This window comes from Hippocampus guttulatus, chromosome 11, assembly GCF_054856545.1.
Source record: "Hippocampus guttulatus isolate MCC_2025c chromosome 11, RoL_Hgut_1.0, whole genome shotgun sequence".
Taxonomy (NCBI): Eukaryota; Metazoa; Chordata; class Actinopteri; order Syngnathiformes; family Syngnathidae; genus Hippocampus; species Hippocampus guttulatus.
The window spans coordinates 20,421,778-20,441,088 of NC_141271.1; the positions used below are offsets into that span (position 1 = coordinate 20,421,778).

At 45.8% G+C, this 19,311-nt stretch overlaps 1 protein-coding gene and 1 long non-coding RNA gene across 2 annotated transcripts in view; one reads left to right on the plus strand and one right to left on the minus strand.

Annotated features, from left to right (window-relative positions):
• On the plus strand, positions 1-4,259 carry asb1 (ankyrin repeat and SOCS box containing 1). The gene is made up of 5 exons (XM_086122925.1): positions 1-143; positions 623-761; positions 999-1,301; positions 2,719-3,101; positions 3,692-4,259. Exons 1-5 carry the CDS (start codon positions 47-49, stop codon positions 3,820-3,822), a joined length of 1,053 nt encoding a protein of 350 aa, XP_085979051.1. The 5' UTR covers positions 1-46; the 3' UTR covers positions 3,823-4,259.
• LOC147198590 (uncharacterized) overlaps positions 1,212-19,311 on the minus strand; it is a 27,737-nt gene continuing 9,637 nt past the window's right edge. The window contains exons 2-4 of the long non-coding RNA XR_015102176.1: positions 16,914-17,022; positions 3,053-3,125; positions 1,212-1,349 (exon numbers count right to left, since the gene is read on the minus strand). This is a non-coding gene — a long non-coding RNA (uncharacterized LOC147198590). The remainder of the gene's footprint in view (positions 1,350-3,052; positions 3,126-16,913; positions 17,023-19,311) is intronic.

The following is a 19,311-nucleotide window of genomic DNA, read 5'->3' on the forward strand; positions in this document are numbered from 1 at the left end:
AAGAGCCAAGGCCCCACGGCAGCAATTCGACTCGCACCAGCCAAGCATGGCCGAGGCTCCCGAGGCCGATGTGGGCGAGCCGCCTCGTTGTCATTTAGCTCCGCTCATTACAGTTTCTGATCTGCCCGGTGCCACCGCAGCAGGTAATTCGGCGACAGCAACCCACAAGATGTTCACGCAAGATATTTAGTCACTTGAAGTTGATAATACGACGTAAGATGCAAATTACAACACGAAGTACACGACCACAATGCTCGTGTTCGTTCTACATAGCATTGTTTCATCAAACGTGAAAAAAATGAAGGTATAAAGACACTGGATTGTTTGCATTCTTTTTGTAATGTGGCCCATTTATTTAATTTTCCACCTCACGTGAACCTGTCCGAGTGAACGCATACAGTGTTTTTGCCTTTATTTAGCATAAGCCTAACTCATAAAACCAAAACAGGTGTGCATAATCTAATATGATTTATTGTAATAATCTATTGCCTGTTTTTTTTTTGTTCAAATGTTTTAAAATCATTCAGCCTTACTCCTGTTAACAGTGAAGAGTGTTATTGTCATGCACATGAGTTTGTTTCTTGACGAATAATGGACGTGAATGATGTGTCCGGCGGGGCAGGTCGCAACCTGAAAGAATGGCTGGAGGAGCAGTTCTGTGACAAGCCTCTGGAGCAGGATGACATGCGGCTGCACAACGCCGCCTACGTGGGGGATCTGGACACCCTCAGGAACCTGCTACAGGAAGAAACCTTTCGCCAGTAAGTGTGACATTTGGCGTGTTGTAGATGCTAGCAAGATTTGACGATAGCCGAGGCAGCTACATTGCGAACAAGATTTGTTTATGACAGAGTATTGCCAAAAACGAAATGTCACCGGTTTGATGTCGTTGTTGTTTTTTTTTAATGTGCAATTACTGAAAACGATTAGCTGGCGACCAATTGCTGCTTCTCCAACCAAACATCATCCAAGCCTCCCCCTTTTCACTCCTTTTTCAGGCGTATCAATGAGAAATCGGTGTGGTGTTGCGGCTGTCTGCCCTGCACGCCTCTGCGCATCGCGGCCACGGCAGGCCACGCCGCCTGCGTGGCTTACCTGATCGCTCGAGGGGCCGAGGTGGACCTGGTGGACGTTAAGGGCCAGACGGCGCTGTACGTGGCCGTGGTCAACGGCCACCGCGACTGCGTGCGCATCCTCCTGGAGGCCGGGGCCGACCCCAACGGAAGCCGCCACCACCGCAGTACGCCGCTTTACCACGCCGCTCGCGTCGGGCGCCTTGATGTGCTGGAGGAACTCATCAGGTTCGCTTGGGAGAGGGTCGGGCTTCCATTTGTTAGAGAATCATTCCACTGTACCACATAACAGAGAAAGGACAGGGAGGGGTGGCAGGTACACTCTCAAAATAAAATCGACTCCATTAGTTTCAAAAAATAATACTAAGTTAAACTCTATCAATGTAATTGAAACTCGAGTTTATATCGAATATAAATGAGAAGTAGTACAACAAAATTACTCTGTACTAAATAAAAATAATTTAAAAAAAATCATGATTATGAGACAAGTTGCAGTATTTATGCAATTGAACTTCTACTCTGTATTAAATCAAAATTATATTTAGTAATATTAACGCTGCACTGATAATTGTGACAAATAGTAATTTCATAATTAAATGAAATCTAAAGAATTTGACAGTTTTTGCCACATTTTTTTGCTACAGTTTCAATGCACATTGTGCTCCCCCCTCCGGTGTGTGCGCCTTGACCACCTGGGGGCACTATAATGCAGACATACGGGTAAACTTGAGCTCTTCAGTAAGCCGCTGCTGTATGAGTCCTTCTTGACAAGGAATCAAGAATACGGGCGATGCCTGTGTGAGTGCTGTGATATTATCTGTGTACATGTGTTGCCCCAAAGTTTGTATTCAAATATCTGCTGCCTAACCCCGCGCCACAGATGCTATTACTTAGCCCAGGGGTGGGCAAACTTTTTGGCTCGGGGGCCGCATTGACTTTTAAAATTTGACAGAAGGGCCAGGTCAGCACGAGCTATGGTACATTAAAAAAAAAAAAAAAGCATTTGTTGACAGTCCATATCAAACATCAACGGAACAAAAGCATGAAAGTACGGTATTAATATACTTTTTTAAATGACAACAGTGTTTTTGATGCCCTCTTTTAGCCTGTGCATTGCTGCAGATGGGTTGTGATCAGACCAGTAGAAGTAGAGCGATACAGAGGTCCTAGGTGGTCGAAAAGATCCCCCCGCACCCCCTGTGTTCTGCAACTTCAAATCAATGCGCCACCTGGCGGTGAAATGCCTGTCAATACAAGTCCAATTGAAATGAATGCAATCATTCACATCAAACCTTAATTGTGGACCAACCTTCGGCGGGCCGGATTAAAAAGACCAAGGGGCCGGATTCGGCCCGCGGGCCGTAGTTTGCCCACCTCTGACTTAGCCAGTCTATGGCATTTCTCATTATGTGCTAGCATTAAGCTAGTGTATATTAAGGCGGAGTTATGTGGTTGTTTGTAATATAAGCGTTGCCGTCTTTGTTTTAGGTTTAGCTGGACAGTAAACTATGTGGTGCTTGTAACTCAAATTTTTGCTCACAAGTCAAAGGAAAAAAAAATCTCTCAAACAGCAGCTTGTATTTTGAAAAGATGAAAGTCGTGTCAGTCGCATCTCTTGCTAGTAAGTGACGTGATGTTGTTTCAGGTTTAATGCCGACGTGGACATGGACCACCTGCTGGGTCCCCGTCTCCTGCTAAGTGCCCGCACCCTGAACACCTTGGTGGTGTGCCCGCTGTACATCAGCGCCGCCTACCACCACCTCCACTGCTTCCGGGCCCTGCTGGAGGCCGGCGCGCAGCCCGACTTCAACTACACGGGCCCCGTTTGCCACGACGCGCTGAACCGGGGCCTGGCCTCCTGCCTGCTGGACGCCGTTCTGCGGCACGGCTGCGAAGCGGGCTTCGTGCAACTGCTGCTGGACCACGGGGCCCGGCCGGCGCACGTGGCTTGGGACCAGTCGGAGGCCGACGCTTCCTACCGCAGGAAGGTGGATCCTGAAGCCCTCGGAACCTTCCTGGAAGCCAGGAGTGAGTCAAATTGTTTCCTTTATGCTGTGCGGGGAGATAGGAAGGGGGGGGGGAAAAATCATCACCTCCAAATAATATCCACGGAGGCTTTCAGGACATCAATTTGCTTGTTTAAATGCGGTATGTTGATTCATATTGCGCTTATGGCATAAGAATTAAGCGGATTAAATCATCCGAGGCTGCTCATTTTTACCAATATCGCCCCCTGCTGCTGCCTGAAATTGACAACAAAGTGCTCTTGGGAAATGTCCCGATTTTGAGCCTATTTGTCGATACGGCAATGTTAAATCCCATTTGACGACGGAAGACCAATGTGCTTGGCGGCATTGCCACCCTCAACCACTATAGAGTTCCTTGTCACACTATCTTATCCAGTGGTCTGTGGTCTGGCGCGTTTTCAACGTTCTCAGCGGCTGAGCTGGATTTCTATAAGCCCCGTCATGGGGCGTCTACATGTTTGCAGTATGTAAGCCCGTCCTCTCACCGGGTGAACGGTGAACTCCGTGAAGGTTTCACTTCAGTTAGCTGAACCCGGATTTAAAGTCGTATGATTGGTCATGTGCATGTGTGCTTGTTGGCGTCTCCGGCAGGCTGCCCTCGCAGGTTGACCCACGTGTGCCGCGTCGCCATCCGCAGAGTCATGGGCAAGAAGCGTCTGCGTCATATACCGTTACTGCCGCTTCCGGAAGCCATCAAGAAATTCCTGCTTCACCGAAACTGACAACCGCGGCTTCTCGGCTATCTTTTAACCGTGACTTTTTCTCACTCTGGCGAACACTATTTATTTCTCGTTGAATGCATTTTATTACTGTATTGACTGTCGGTAAAATTTGTGGTGATGAATGTATGTAGTCCCGCTATACAATTGAGCTAAGCAATCATCAAATTAAGCGTGGACCTGGAAGAAAAGTGGCTATGGGGAAGGTCAGTTTTATATATACATTACTTTGAAATGTTATCGCATGCTCTTGTAGCCATGAATGTTTTTGTTTGTTTGTTTTTGAGAAGCACATTTATTACTATGCTAAGGTCAATGATCATGAAAGGTGCGGAACATCACTTTTTAGTGTGTTTACTGAATGTGTGCTGCTCCGACTCTTCTTTTGTATGTTGTCTTGTCTGTCTTATTTATATTCAGTAAAACCCATCTTCATGCTATCTTTGCTACTATTTGTTTTCGTTGTCTAAATTGACACGGATGGCTCTCGGCATCATCGGGATGAAAAGTAATTCTTCCCAAGTAAGTTTTTCTTCTTTTGGGCCCTTTCTGAGATTTGCTTCAACCCAACATGCAAATGTGAAATTGCTCAAACCACCCTTACAGAACGAAAACCCACAATGGGCACAGAAGTGACATGAAGCTGACTCGCAATCCTTTTTTTTTTTTTTATTTCCTGAAAAATCAAACATCTCTTGCGACACACTTTGCCTGAATAAGCAAAACTTCTCCATTTATTTATTTAGTTTTTAAAGCAAATTTTTTGGCATTAAAAATATCCTCGGCGTTAAAAAGCTTTCTAGTTTACAAGCATATTTTGAGTTCAATGACAACTCATGCAAATATTTTAAGACGGACACTAAAGTACATGGTCTTATTCAGTCTTCCTGTTGGGATACTTTCCAAGTGCTTTCCAGCAAGTGGAACAATGTGAACAGTGAATGGCCCGTCGCAGTCGGCGCCGAATGCCAGAACTCCCGTTCCATTTCTACAAATCAGCAAAAATCGTCGAGATGCTTGTGTGCTTGGTGGCAGGTCCTCCAAGGTCTCTAGATGGCACTGTCTTCCTTTCAAGGGCGCCACATCACTTGGCATTCTGCCCGTCTTCCCTTTCGTGGGCTTCCCAGTCCCCTTCTGTCTCCCCGTCATCACTGGTGCACTGCCACTCATGTTGAAAGAACTCCGCATCTGTCTTGAAGAGGCACAAAGTGACACGCTCGCCGGACTTTTTTAGGACGGCCCAGACACGAAACGGGATCGGCAACTCTGCACCAGTGCTGAATGCGTGGTTGATAAACCGCCGTCTTCCTGTGGGAAGGCTTTGCTTTCAAACAGGTTTTATGAGGCTGCTTGATGTGGAAGCGTTCAGTTCATTACAGCTAAATTAGAGGGCAGTGAAGAGAAGTGCAGCGAATGTCGAAAGGAAATTTTGGGGTCCGTTTGTGAAAAAGTCAATCCTCTTCAAGTCTAGTTGCGGATGACAAACATTTAATGTTGATACCTTCTGCGAGGAAGTTGTACGGGCTGAAGAAGAAAACGCAGGCTGTGATTCATCGTTGATGAGACAGGTGTTCCTTTTGTGGTCACAATAGATTCAAAACACCTCGTGGCGGAAGCAGTAGAGCAGCCCCGGAACAGAACGGAGATCAGGCTTTACGACACCGGGCAACGTATTTTGCTCCGGAATTGCCTTGATAGTCTTGCAATTGTATTGTTCACCGCACAGATACAAACCCTAACCTGTGCTGGATGGAGCAAAGCGACCCCAGATCATAAACGGGCCAAGCTTTCTGTCTCTGGTCAGTACACTTTGTTCCAGAATTAATCTTAGCGATTTCATTGTACCCTGAGCAGATTCAAGACACTCCGTGCCAGACGGCGCAAAGCAACCCCGGCTCCTGATGCTCAATGCTGCTTGCGACAGAGTTGGAATGGAACTGCACATGCTTCCAAATGCTTCGACTGTACAGGCTGCGATGTACGTACTGCTGCTCTGATTGTTTTGGAAGACACAACATGACTGGCAGGCTAACGTGGTCTTAACTTTGCCTCGAGGCATGAACCGATCAAGCCTTAGGCCATGAACTGATGACAGGCAAAACGTCTTCTAAGACAACCACAACAGCCCCGTTGCCATTGAGGTAACATTGTCACAAGTTTGCAAATAAACTCGATCGTCTCGACTGTTTCTGGCAGTGGCGGACCCTCTCTGCCTTCTCTGCTGGCCTAAACATTCATACAATAATATACATTTAATTCATGTTATTTTATTTTCATAAATATGTAAACGAAATTATTCTCTGTATTCTTTACGTCATATTATTTACACTTAGTCGAGTGGCTTTCAACGTTATTTTTAATAACATTGAAAGCCACTCGATAAATAACTTATTTATTACAGTAGAGTTTTTAACCAATCATATTTCAGCTAGCTTGTGTTGCCTGGTAAATTAAACTTGCTCGGGGCCTTCAGATTAAACAGAGCAGGCCCCCTGTGCGCCGAAAATGAACGGGCACAGTCAGGTTGCAATAGCCAATCAGATCACGAGTCTGCGGACCGGGGCCAGCGAGAATGCCTTACGTCGAGACTGGACGTGCGCGTTCGGTGATTGGATTAGCACCTGTAGAGGGAGCTGTTGCTGCCTTTTGACCCAAAATGGCCGAAGAAGAAGACGTTGATCGTCGAGACTGGACGTGCGCGTTCGGTGATTGGATTAGCACCTGCTAGAGGGAGCTGTTGCTGCATTTTGACCCAAAATGGCCGAAGAAGAAGACGTTGATTGACGTTGGTTGCAGGACTACTTTCCACACAATTTTCAAGACGGACCTTCCACGGAAAGCTGGATATTGTGCGAAGAGGTCGCCCAAATCCTGCGCTAGCTAGCCTGTCCCAGCAAGGAAAAGGGTTTGTCCGTCATTTTCAGACGAGCAATTATGAACGGTACCCGTAGCTCACAGCCTCTGAGAAACGCTGCAAATTGTCCTGCTGGGAATGCCTATTGCTTGCAACGGACCGATTTGGTGTTTGGAGCCACAGTGGATTTACCCATTCAAGTTGTTTTACCAAGGCAGCAAGGAAACATCAGAGCACGGCTGGGCACTTACAAACGACGGTGCGTTTAAAAAACTTTGGGGACACTCGCGTAGATCTGCAGCTCAGTGAACAGGCACTACATTGGTGAGTAAATGAATTTTATTTCACATTTCTTCTTGTCATTTTATTTCGTTACCATTAATTTAATACTAACTACATTGCCAGACAATGTTACCTCAATGGCAATACTAATAAAATGACAAAGATACAAACCTGTATCAAATAAATCTGCTCACCTGGCGCATAATGGCGCATCGTGCACTAAAGTTCGTTCAATCTCAGCTGCTCAACATCGTCATTTATTTGCTGTTGTATAGCCGATTCTCAAAATGCAAATGATCTGTTAACTTCATTTTCAAAGAATAGTTTGTTTTGTTATTGTTTGGTTGGTGTCTTATATGAAACTTTGACATTGCGCAATTTATTGGACAGACTTGTTTAAGATCACACAGCGTCATTTGGGTGGCATTTTATTTCGTATTTTTAAATCATCTTTTTATTTTTGACAATATCTATAAATTTAGTTTCCTGCTCTTAATAGTGAATGCATACTTGATGGTTTTAAATGCTCCTGAAATTAAGTGCTGCTTGACGAGCCTATACTGTATTGTTGTCATGTATGTGACGTCATTGAAGGCCTCAGGTTGAAATGCACGGCCCGCCACTGGTTTCTGGTGTGTGCAGACTACCAAAACACACACACACTTAAGATTTTAGAAATGTATAAATTGCGTTTGCAAACTTGAGCACTTTTCATTTGTGCTGCGCTCATCGAGCCGGCGTTTTGAGCGTACACGAACTTGTTACCGTTTGGTAATTGTAATTTGGTAAATGTGCTTTAATTCGAATGATCTCATTTGAAAGGCAGTCCGGAACTCTTCGCTTCACCCCAATTAGAGCATCACAAGAACACACGTACACACATTCACACAAATGCATGCGCGCGGTTGTTCTGCTGCAATTATGTCATGAAGCCCCCCTTTTTTTTTCTCTCACCACATAGCAAGCTTGGAGGACTTTGTCCAAACAAATGGTCGAGGTCCCATTTGCGAAAAAATCCGGACGACTTAAAAGTGAATATGTCGTGAAGCGTTCCAAGCGAAATATCCTCTTTCCGTTTGCGCTCGTGTCGCATCAGTTCAAGCGGCGTGGATTTAGCCGGCCTGGAAATCTTGCCCATTTTTTCATTCTGTAAATCTGCACGCGAGAGTGACGGCTCGCTTCCTGCTCTTGATGCGACACGAGGCAAATTCCTTCCACTTTATTGATCTAATTAGAACGTATATAGTCGGGAATAGGGAGACTTCTAAAACTGCGCTTCAATTAAAAAAAAAAAACAACCTCAAAGCGAGTTAATGAGACTTAATTTGACTGTTTTCCAAAAGAGGCAGTAATAGTGAAATGCGGCAGGAAGGATGTGAAGTGATTGCCTATGTAATGACTCTTGCCGTCTGTAACGCAGCTCTTATACTTAATAGGTTCCCTCTCATTTGACTGCTGTCGTCGTTATTGTGCACGTAATAAAGTCTGTCCGGTATGGCCGTTCCCCTGGCACGAGTAATGATGCTTTATAAACAAAAGAGAAAAGTGTTGGGGGGGAAACAGCTGCGGACAGGGGGGGTTAAACGCCTTTAACAAGTGCCATTTCCAGTGGTGTCAATGTTAACTACTGTAAATTAGAAGTAACCCGTCAGACATGATGAATAGGTTGGGCTCCTGCGGTCGGAAAACAAACCCAAAACACGTGAGCGTACCTTTCCGCTCTGGCCGCTTTCATCGGGCTGGGATGAAGTCGGAAGGCTACGGTTGTTTGTTTCGTGGCATATAAAATCATTTTGCCTTCATACACGCGTCACTGACATGTTGACGGCGCGTTACATGTTTTTAACGTCTCTAAATATTCATACTGCCTTACACCTAGTAGTTGGCGGCCATTTTGTTGGAAACGGTGACGACTGTTAGAACGTTTCGTGATGTCCCTCGAGGGACGTTGTGACCAGGTTCGAAGCGTCTCGCTGTCGGCTCCCCCCCCCCCTCGCTCTGAGGAATCGTCGTTATTTTCAAGCTTTTGGTCTTATGGGTCGGGAGGGGCGAGCAGGCCCCCCATTTTTTCCATGCCCGCAAGTTGGGTCTCTGGTGTGGGGTTCCCAAGCCCTCAGGAAAGCGCAGTTTACAACATTCCCACAGCGGCGGCCACTGGACGACGTTCTTCCTCTTCTTCGGTCGGCTGTTAAGCTGGGATTTTTTGGCTTGGCCGTCTTGTTGTCAGCGGTTTGGGAAGCTGCCCAATGCTTTTGAAGAGGGGATCGGGCGTGGGGTGGGGGGGGGGGCAAGTTTGAGGAGGAAGAGCACCCACCCCTCCTCCTCGCAATCCCACCCCGAGACCTTCTCACTCCACGGTGCATGGCAAAGCTCCGCAGCTTTGGTCCACGTCCACCCGCTTTCCTTGGTTGCGGAAAATCCTCCCCGTGGGTAACTCGAGTGGACGGAAGTAGTTAAACATGGGCGGTTTACTGTCATGGGCATTGTAATGAGGTCATTAAGGAATCCATAGAGTCGCCAACTAAGGGTTACGGCTAACAAAGCACCGGATGTTTGCCTGTCGGATGAGAGGAAGTGTCATTCATTTCAAGGTAAAGGCGGTGGGGTAGGGGGTTGTGGGGGGCAGCCACCAGTCACTCAATATATTTCAATTCGCACGTACGTGGTAACGGCTTCATCGACGACATCCATCCACTTTGTAAACCGCCTGCTGAGGAGGTCGCAGGCAACTGGAGCCTATTTCAGACGACTTTGCGGGGGAAGGCAGTACGCGTCCATGCTTGGGCAGAATGAGGTTGAATTCAAAAATATACGACAAAATTTTTTTTTATTACAATGTATTTTTAAACAAACGCAAGCAATAAATTCTTAATCGGGATAAACAATACACACACGCACGCACACACAAATCTCCAAGTGCGTCATCAAAGGATGAGTTAAGCACAAATTAACTTCAAATTTGTGCCCCGAGCTGCGAATGTGCTCCGAACTAATGATCCTCAATCCTGTCCCATGCACAGTAGTTGTGCAACTCTTCTTATGATTCCATATCTGCACGGATGTATTATATTGCCCCCTGGGGGAGGCGGGAACGGATTAGTGGCTTTTACATTCATTTCAATGGGGAAAGATGATTTGAGATATGAGTGTTTTGATTTACAAACGTCCTCACGAGGCACCACTCACTTTGGATACATTTTCCCTTCCACAAAACGGCTTTCACGTTACTCGTAGGATGCGTTGCGTCATAACGTCATGAGTGTTAAACTTGGATGACGTCAACTTCCTGTTCTTCGATTCCATAGAGGACGCTGCGGCTCCTTTTGGCTTGTGAAGCATTTACTGTGTGTGTGTGTGTGCGTGTGTTTACGAGCTCCCCGAGAGCATCTCATGCATTCGATTTATGCCTCGCCGGTTATGTTTAGTACATCTGTGCAAGCGACGCCCACTCAGGATATAGCTCACCTCGCGAAATGATAGAGGACGCTATCTCCAGTCGACCGCTAACAGGAGATACGTTTCGCGGAGTTTGCGACGCGTATAAATCAACGGAGACGAGCTCCACTGCTGTGCGCTCCTGCTGCCAGGTACCAATTAGCTTAGCGGGTCTCTTTAATCGGCCGCCTGCCTGCAAGGGATGCCACTTCATGCCTCCTCTCTTATTTTCTCACCCGCTGCCGCCGCCACACCCGCTGATGGAGGGGCAGGGGTGGGGTGATCGGTGGGGCCGGGGGGGGTGGGGGGGGGTTGCTGAATGCAGCAGGTGGACAGGTGGTGGACCGTGATGAGTAGTAGACTTCTTTTTTTTTTTAAATCAGGTGTCCTAATAATATGCCTATTACGGTACTTGTTTTCACGTTACAGGACACTTTGGCCTAAATTAGCCAATTTTTTTTTGGGGGGGGGGGGTGATCCAGCCCTCATCCCAACCCATATAACGCTAATACCTAGTACTTGCCGCAAGAAAGCTCACCTTATGGTAGCTTCTAGAAAAACAGCCTGATGTGTATTTTCCCTCGTCAAGGCAGCGCTTCATCAGCAAGCAGCCAAATTTGTCAAGGAGTCTGTGCGGATCCATGAATGCGTCAGCTGAGACATCCGCAAATAAAAATATGGCCCCGATGTCACGGAACAATCAAGCACGCTAAAAAGTTTTCAAGCGGCCTTTTTTTTTTTTTTTTTTTTTTTTTTTTTAGTCACGCAGTTGAAATTGTACAAAGATATGCGGTGAACCGCTACAAGTTCAAAATAAGACACACAGCGGGGGTTACATCAAATTGAAAAATAAAGTATATTTCAGAATTGAACAATAAGGCACAGTCTTCAGACTTCAACCCCACCGAGCTGGTTCGGGATGAACTGACAGAAACGGGAACGCAAAGCAAACCACAAGGGCCAAACATTTACGGGAACTTTGGCAACAATATCTGATCTTCGTTGTAGAAAAAAATGGCACGAGTGTGTTCGGCTGTCACACAACATCTTCCTAAAGGAGGATATTTTAACCAGTCAAAAGTTCCAAATGCTTTTTGCTTTCTAGATTCATTCCGTGAGTTCTTTTGAACATTTCGTTGTACATTTTGTACCCACTTATGGGAAGCGAATGCTAGTTTAGCCATCCAACAAAATGCAACGCAGCTCTGCTTATACTTTTGGGCTTCAGTGTTGTCTTTCACCTCTTTGCGCTCGGGTGAAGCCGCCGCCAACGTTTTTTTTTTTTCATTTTTATGTATAGCCACCTGGGGAGAAATGATGTCGCGGCGCTTATCGTTACGTAACAGCAGCTCTCATTTGTGGGGAACAGGCGGAGAACAAAACAATTGAATTGGTTCATGTGACATTCCATTTGTGCACAGTGATTTTTTTTTTCTCCCCTTTTGAATCGGACGAAATAACATTCAGAATTCACTCGTGTTTTCGGGGCAACTTTTTTTTTCCCCAAAGAAACCTGTTTTGGATTAGCAATTTAGTCACTGTTTCCTGGGAAACGTCGGGGCGTAACTAACCAGTCAAATATGAGAAGATGAAAGGGAATCTGTGGCTTGCCGCGCACCAGAAAATCTGACAGAAACAATAAGCCCACGTTTTTAACAAGGCTGTTTATTTGCACGTGATATTGAGCAGATGGATCATGATGAGTCACGCGGCGAGAATACGAAAAGAAAAGCCCGCCGCTCGGGGCGTGAACGCCGTTCAAAACGGGGTTCAAGGAAGCCACGTTCGCCGCGCCCGCGCTTCTCCCTCGATCGCCAGAAAAGTATCACCTGGGCCGCTCGGTTTACGTTTCCACGACAGCGGGCTCCTATTTCAGTCGGTGACTTGCTTCCGTATCGACCGAGTGGCCTTGAGCTGCGCTTATTCCCGAAGGGGGGCGCTTCGGAGGAATTTGCCGCCATCTGGTCAATCGAAAAACAATTTCTAGTTTTGTTTTGTTTTGTTGTTGTTGCAATGGCGACCGCCGGGCATTGCAAGTACATGGAGCCAACCAGCCCAGACTCTGACAAACGACAGAGACATTTTCACCGACGGAGGCGGCGCTTCCTCACCTCAGTTGCGATTGTCAATGTGTGTCGCCGAGTGATTCTCAAGTGTGGGGTTCGCAAAATCAAACCCACTGCCTAAGCGCAGTTTAGTTGGATTTGACTTTTAAGGTCACGCGTTTGCATTTGGTCTTCAAGCGGTACCGTTTTTTCTTCTTTTGTGATCTTATTGTTGATGAGACTTTTTTATTTTTTTGTTTTGTTTGAATCCATTGCCAGTACGTTTATGAAATACAGTTCAGTTATATTTGCCTTTCAAAAATTTTGTTTGGGACACTTTTTATTTGCTTAACTCATTCAAAAAACAACCATGTATAGTAAGGCTTTTTTAGCCGAAAAAAACGACCATGTATATAGTAAGGCGTTTTTAGCCGAAAAAAACGACCATGTATAGTAAGGCGTTTTTAGCCGAAAAAAAACGACCATGTTATAGTAAAGCGTTTTTAGACGAAAGAAACAACCATGCATAGTAAGTTGTTTTTAGGCGAAAAAAACGACCATGTATAAGTAAGGCTTTTTTAGCCGAAAAAAACCGACCATGTATAGGAAGGCGTTTTTAAACGAAAAAAACGACCATGTATAGTAAGGCGTTTTTAGCCGAAAAAAACGACCATGTATAGTAAGGCGTTTTGAGCCGAAAAAAACGACCATGTATTGTAAGGAGGGCGGCCCGGTAGTCCAGTGGTTAGCACGTCGGCTTCACAGTGCAGAGGTACCGGGTTCGATTCCAGCTCCGGCCTCCCTGTGTGGAGTTTGCATGTTCTCCCCGGGCCTGCGTGGGTTTTCTCCGGGTGCTCCGGTTTCCTCCCACATTCCAAAAACATGCATGGCAGGTTGATTGGACGCTCTAAATTGTCCCTAGGTGTGAGTGTGGGCGTGGATGGTTGTTCGTCTCTGTGTGCCCTGCGATTGGCTGGCAACTGATTCAGGGTGTTCCCCGCCTACTGCCCGAAGATGGCTGGGATAGGCTCCAGCGCCCCCCGCGACCCTAGTGAGGATCAAGCGGTTCGGAAAATGGATGGATGGAACTCATTCAGTACCAGCCAATTCTAGACCGAGTCTGAAAAGACGTTTAAAAACGTCTTTGGGAGTGAACGAGTTAATTTATCATAATTGGAATCCCCTCAATTAGAATGATTACATTTAAACTGAATACCAGAAATAAGACTTTAAAAATCTGTAAATTCACAAAAACCTTTTTCAAAAAATTGTTGAATTATTTACAGTCTGCGGCTCGCCCCAGGCCCAAAGTAAACGACGTCGCGTTTGGGCCGCGCTTTTCGAGAGCATGTTTTGCGTGCACGGCCACGACGATAATGAACCTTCGCGCTTTGGATTGCTGCTGCTAACTGCGTTTGTGTATTTCTTTTGGAGTGTGGAAGACCCACACGGGAAATGGGCCTGCTGTTTATTTGCCTGCATCGCGTAAACATGTCAGATCTTGATACTGTTTTATTTATCACATCCACTTGACATGTGCTAATGGGGAACACATTTTGGGGGGATGAAAGCATGCATGTGTGACTGCGTGTGTGTGTGTGTGTGTGTGTGTGTGTGTGTGAATACAGGAATGAAGTGAAGGAATTTTTTTAAGAGATAGTCTTGACGCATACACCATTCCAGAGGTGTATTGTATGTATTACAGTATATGCAAAAGTTATGTCATCTCATCCATTTTCTAATCCTCTTATAATAATAACAATGATTATGATGATTATTATTATTAATTATGGCTATTATTGCAGCCATGAATTAATTGTCCTACGTCAGTCACTCAGTTATACCCCCCCTGTCCACAAAAATAAAAAAAGAAATAAAAGAACATGACTTAATGTTACACATAAGAAATACCTCCCTGTTTAATACCATAAATGAAATTGAGAAAATTCACATGAGCGTTCCAAATCTACCAGGAGATTTTAGTGTTGATTTGATTCAAATGTTGTCGGTGTTGTTTTGTATGTTATTATTCTTTTCATGACTCTTATCATTATTTTGTTAGCGGAATATTCTGTGAAGAAAATGTATCCCAAACTACGTATTAAGAAGTCATGTCAAACTTCCAAATCAATCCTGTAAACGGATCATAATTGACACGTGTCACGTTCATATGTATATTTCAACCGACACGATTTCTCCGGATTGTAGCCCGTTAATGAAGCCAAACGATACCTCCACTTTGCCTGAACATGGTACAGTCCAGGTCACCTTTGCTATAAAAGGCTTTGGTTTAGTCCAGTACCGGTTTGTCGGTTGGACCTGGAAGTTCAGCACCTCTCAGCTGGAGCGCTTCAATGCCCAAATCTGGTAAGCCATCTTGATCCATTTCTTTGTCCAAAAAGGTTCCTTGTCATTGATCTCTTTTCCCGGATCAAAGTTGTGACAGCTAAAGACTTCCTTTAGCCTAGCATACGCTTTAGCTTAGCTCGTGCCTCAAAGAGACACGGGCTTCCCCTTGGTCAGCTTCATAAAAAAAAATGTTCAAAAGCAAACATTGTCGACCTCCCCCGATGGTCCAGTGCTCTGAGTTAGACACGTTGCCTTCTTTTCGTAATTTGATTGAGTGTTGAGGAGCCTCCAACGCGCATTCATTTTTTTGCATCGAAATGTTTGAAGGTAAGTGCTGCAAACATGCTGCATTTGAAGCCTTGTTTTAAGTACTCGGCGCGATAGTTTTGTGCGTAAATCACTCCCAATTTGCCAGGATTGTCGGCAACGCCGTTTTCTGTGGTGGGCCGAATTACAACGCGCCGTTTTTATTTTCATTTTACTGGGACTCGAATGGCTGATCTTTGAATTGTATCCAATAAGCATAATTCAAATTGCAGGTCTGTAAGGGAGCGTTTGATAAACTGCGGGGCGATGTAAACAGTTAAAAAGACACATTTTGGAGGACGTGGATGCGGTATTGAAGCCCACGGGCCCCGCGCCACGTTGGCTACCCCTGCTCTCGTCAGCCAAACCCTCCCTTCACCTTATCCTCAAGTTCATTTTAAAAGAGGAACTAAAAGGCGTCCCTGAGGAACACCGAGACCTGAAAGGAACCTGAAATGAAGTTTTGTTTTTTTCTCTGTCGCTCTTTCATAACAATAAGACATTCTAAATTATAGTCTGCATTCCACATTGTGGCTCTGTACAATACTGTGTACATGTTGCATGCACACAATAAAGAGGAGGAGGCGAAAACAAGCAAGAACATCCCAATCACTCGCCAAACGAACAAACAAACACACATGGACTTTTCTGCATGCAGATCCAGTGAGAGAAGGACACGTCAGAGCTGCGCAACCACACCGAAGGGCAAATTCATCATTGCGCATCGTCATAGCTGAAAAAAAAAAAACCCTCATCCAGCTGCGGTTTCATCTTTCCAGTTTACTGCCACATCTGTACCCAAACAAGTCCACTTTTAGGATCACCACGCATGTCAACAGTCACTTAAGGACATCTCCCCAGTCCCTTTGTGTGATGTCAGTCTGCGAAGCATTCTTTGGGACATCGAGTCATGTGCGCCATTTTGATCGGCTCTGAAGATGTCGCACATGTCTGGTTTCAAAGGTTGCGCTTGCTGCAAGTTTCTAAATGGCAATTTAATTTCTGAAGGCACACAAAAAAATAATAATAATCCAAACCTACCTGTCCCAATGTGAAAAAATAATTGCCCCCCGAAGCGAATAATGGGTTGTGCCGCCGTTGGCAGCAATAAACTGAAATCAAACATTTGCGATAATTGGTGATAAAAGTCTTTTACATCGATGTAGAAGAATTTTCTTTGCAGAATTGCTTCAACTCCGCCATATTGGAGGGTTTTCTAGCACGAACTGACCATTTAAGGTCACACCACAGCATCTCAATTGGATTCAAATCCGGACTTTGACTTGGCCACTCCAAAACCCTCATTTTTTTTTTTTTTTTTTTTGTTTAGCCTTTTGGATCGTTGTCCTGCTACGTGATCAAAGAGCGTTTGAATTTGAGGGCGCAAACTGGTTATCGGACGTTCTCCATCAGGATTTTCTGGTGGACAGCAGAATTCATTGTCCCATCAATCACAGCAAGTCGTCCTGGTCCTGAAGGGGCAAAGCAGCCACGGACCATCACAACACCTCCACTGCCATGCTCCACTGTTGGCATCATGTTTTTTTTTTTTTTAATCAAACGCCGCGCCATTTTTACCCCACATGTAATGGGCCGCACATCTTCCAAAAGGTTCACTTTTTGACTCATCAGTCCACAGAATGTGTTGGGGGATCATCAAAACGGCAAACTCGCCGCGGGAAGGCCCGATCCGAGATTCAAAGCCCCCGACCGCAGGACTGCGGGGCCGACGCGCTCGGCGCCGCTTCGCCGTGCCGCCCGCTCGGAAATCGATCGCGGTGAGGATAGCCGTTTGACGGGGGCCAGGAAGACGCCGCTCTCACCTGCGCAACACCTCGCTCGCGCTCCCGGCGGAGCACCCGAGCCCGTCTGGCCTCTCTTCGTGTCGCCGCCTAATTCAAAGCATCTTGCGGGGATGAGCGTAGGATGTGACTGCGGAAAAGAAAAGAATCATAACAGGAGGATCAAAGACGTCGCGCAAATCTATTCCTTCTGGACACGGCGGCTCTCGGCATCAAACAAAGGCAATCCAAAGTCAAGACAGACTGAGCGCGGGGCGCGGACGGAAGGATGAAAGGAGAAAGAAGAAAGTCCCGAACTCTGCGGCTCACGAAGCGGCTCATCGGCCGCACGTGCGGCCGCTTGATTTACACGCGGCTCCGGCAGCTCGCTTCCAAAAGCAGTTCACCTCCACCTGCTTCCCTGCGAGCGGGATCACACCACGCAGCTGTGTCGGCTCCATAATTCTACGGTCAGAGTGCACTTTGCGGTCTAATTCAGCGGAACGCTTCATGTCAGCGTCTTCTTTTTTTTTTTTGAACGCGAGACAACACGCAGATGGCCCGGCTTCTCTCGGGCTGCATTTCCATTTGTGTACCGCCCGTGGAACCAATTTTGATCATCCTTGCAATCGAATGATGTCATGAAAGAGATTTGCATTCTATTAGCGTATCAGAAAAAAATCAAATGGTCAAGCGGCAACGAGCGGGCCCTGGCTCCCAATTTTTCTTGGCAAAACGCGTCACAATTCGCGCGCGTGCCCTGATTCAACTTTTGGCTCGTTTCGGCAAATTCCCTAGTAAGAGTTTGTCAAAGTACAACACCTGGATTTTGTCCCGTTGAAATTTTGTCGTGGCTCCACAAAAAAAAAAAGAGAGTGCGGATTTTATGAACGGCATGACCTTTTTTGTTTTTTGTTATCCTCTTTTTGGCGGCAAATGGTCAAAATCATCATGAAACGTTGATGCCATGCGCCACCCACATTAGACGAAGAAGGATAAAAAAAATGTTCCTCCCGATTTTGCTCTTGAGGATACCATGTGGCCGAATTCCCCCACAGAGATTTCCCCCCCCCCCCCAACATTCCAGGAGGCGCTATTGAGTGAAGTTAATGGTGAACAAAAAAGGTTTTTGGCCACGTTAACTCCTCCCAAAACCGATCACATGGTGTCATGTAAATATGATTATAGATTATTAACGCAACGTTATGCAAGGACGCTTATGCTGTTTATTCTCCATCGATGCAAGTCCGTCACGTGTCGATTTTTGACATTTAGCTTTGAAAGGACGCTGCCGGGGCTGATCCAGAAGTCAAAGCCGCATAAAACAAAGAACAAAAGTAAGCGGCAAGCTCTAAAGAGCGCATTGGGCCACACTTGAACAATGCAGAATGTTTCGAAACACTTCAAAGGATAGCAGGATTAAAAAAAAAAAAGAAAGAAAGAAAACTAACATGAGAAATGTTGGCTTCCCTGGCCAAATGCTTCTCTGGAGAAAGAACAATTTGAATTCCCACAAGTCATTGAAAAGCGGCTGCAATGAGAAATGCTTTTCCAGATCCCAGATCTTGGGTGACCCCGATGTTTGGATGGGAAGCTTTTAGCGTTCGCCGAAGGTGCCGCGAGGGCTTGGGATTGTCACTTTGGTTTGCCATTTAAGAAACGCGAGGCGTTTACTGTCAATCAGAACCTCCTTCAAGTTTCTCTGAAACAAAGAAGTTGTTGTGTGACAGTTTAGAGGAAGTCGCCCCAGTTGGCTTTTTGAGATCACCGCAAAAGAACAGAGCAGCTGAGTAAGTCCATAACTCAACCGCAAACACAAACTCCCATGTCTATAAAAAAAAAAAAAAAAAAAAAAAAAACCCCGAACACCCAAGGGTGACACTTAGCTTTTGTGGTTTCGCTTTAGGAAGGGAAACCATGCCGCAAACGGGAAAGGATGACACATTTCGCTCGAAATTAACACGAGTGGGCTTAAAGCATGCCCGACGATCCGAAGCGAGACTTGATAGCTTTTTATTTTATTGTATTGTATTTATTGATTTATTTGGGGTCAAACTAAGTGTCACAGAACATCGTGAGTGTCAGACAGCCCATCACTTACCGCCACTTTGCTGCTGTTGTAAAAGCATCACGAACCGATTTCAAAAAACACGACTGAAATAATGATTCCACCGAAACAAAAGTTGACTAAAATCACGCACCAACCTTAGCAAATTGGAAGCAAACCGTTCTTGAAAAGGAAACGGCGATATGCAAATGTGTTCATCCGCGTTTTGTTTGCGTGGATAACTCGTGTTGTGCAATACGCGTGCTGCAGCCGATCCTGGGTGGCCGATGCCGCCCTTTGGAAACCCCACCACGGCTTCTCGCTGCTGTTTTTTTTTTCTTCTTTTTTTCGCCTGAACTTATCGCCATGTTGTTTGGAAGGGCGCTGCGGACC

Coding starts and splice junctions, on each gene's coding strand:
- asb1 (XM_086122925.1), top strand. CDS start 47: ATGGCCGAGGCTCCCGAGGCCGATGTGGGCGAGCCGCCTCGTTGTCAT. Junction 762..998: donor CAGGAAGAAACCTTTCGCCA/GTAAGTGTGACA, acceptor CTCCTTTTTCAG/GCGTATCAATGAGAAATCGG. Junction 3,102..3,691: donor AACCTTCCTGGAAGCCAGGA/GTGAGTCAAATT, acceptor CGTCTCCGGCAG/GCTGCCCTCGCAGGTTGACC.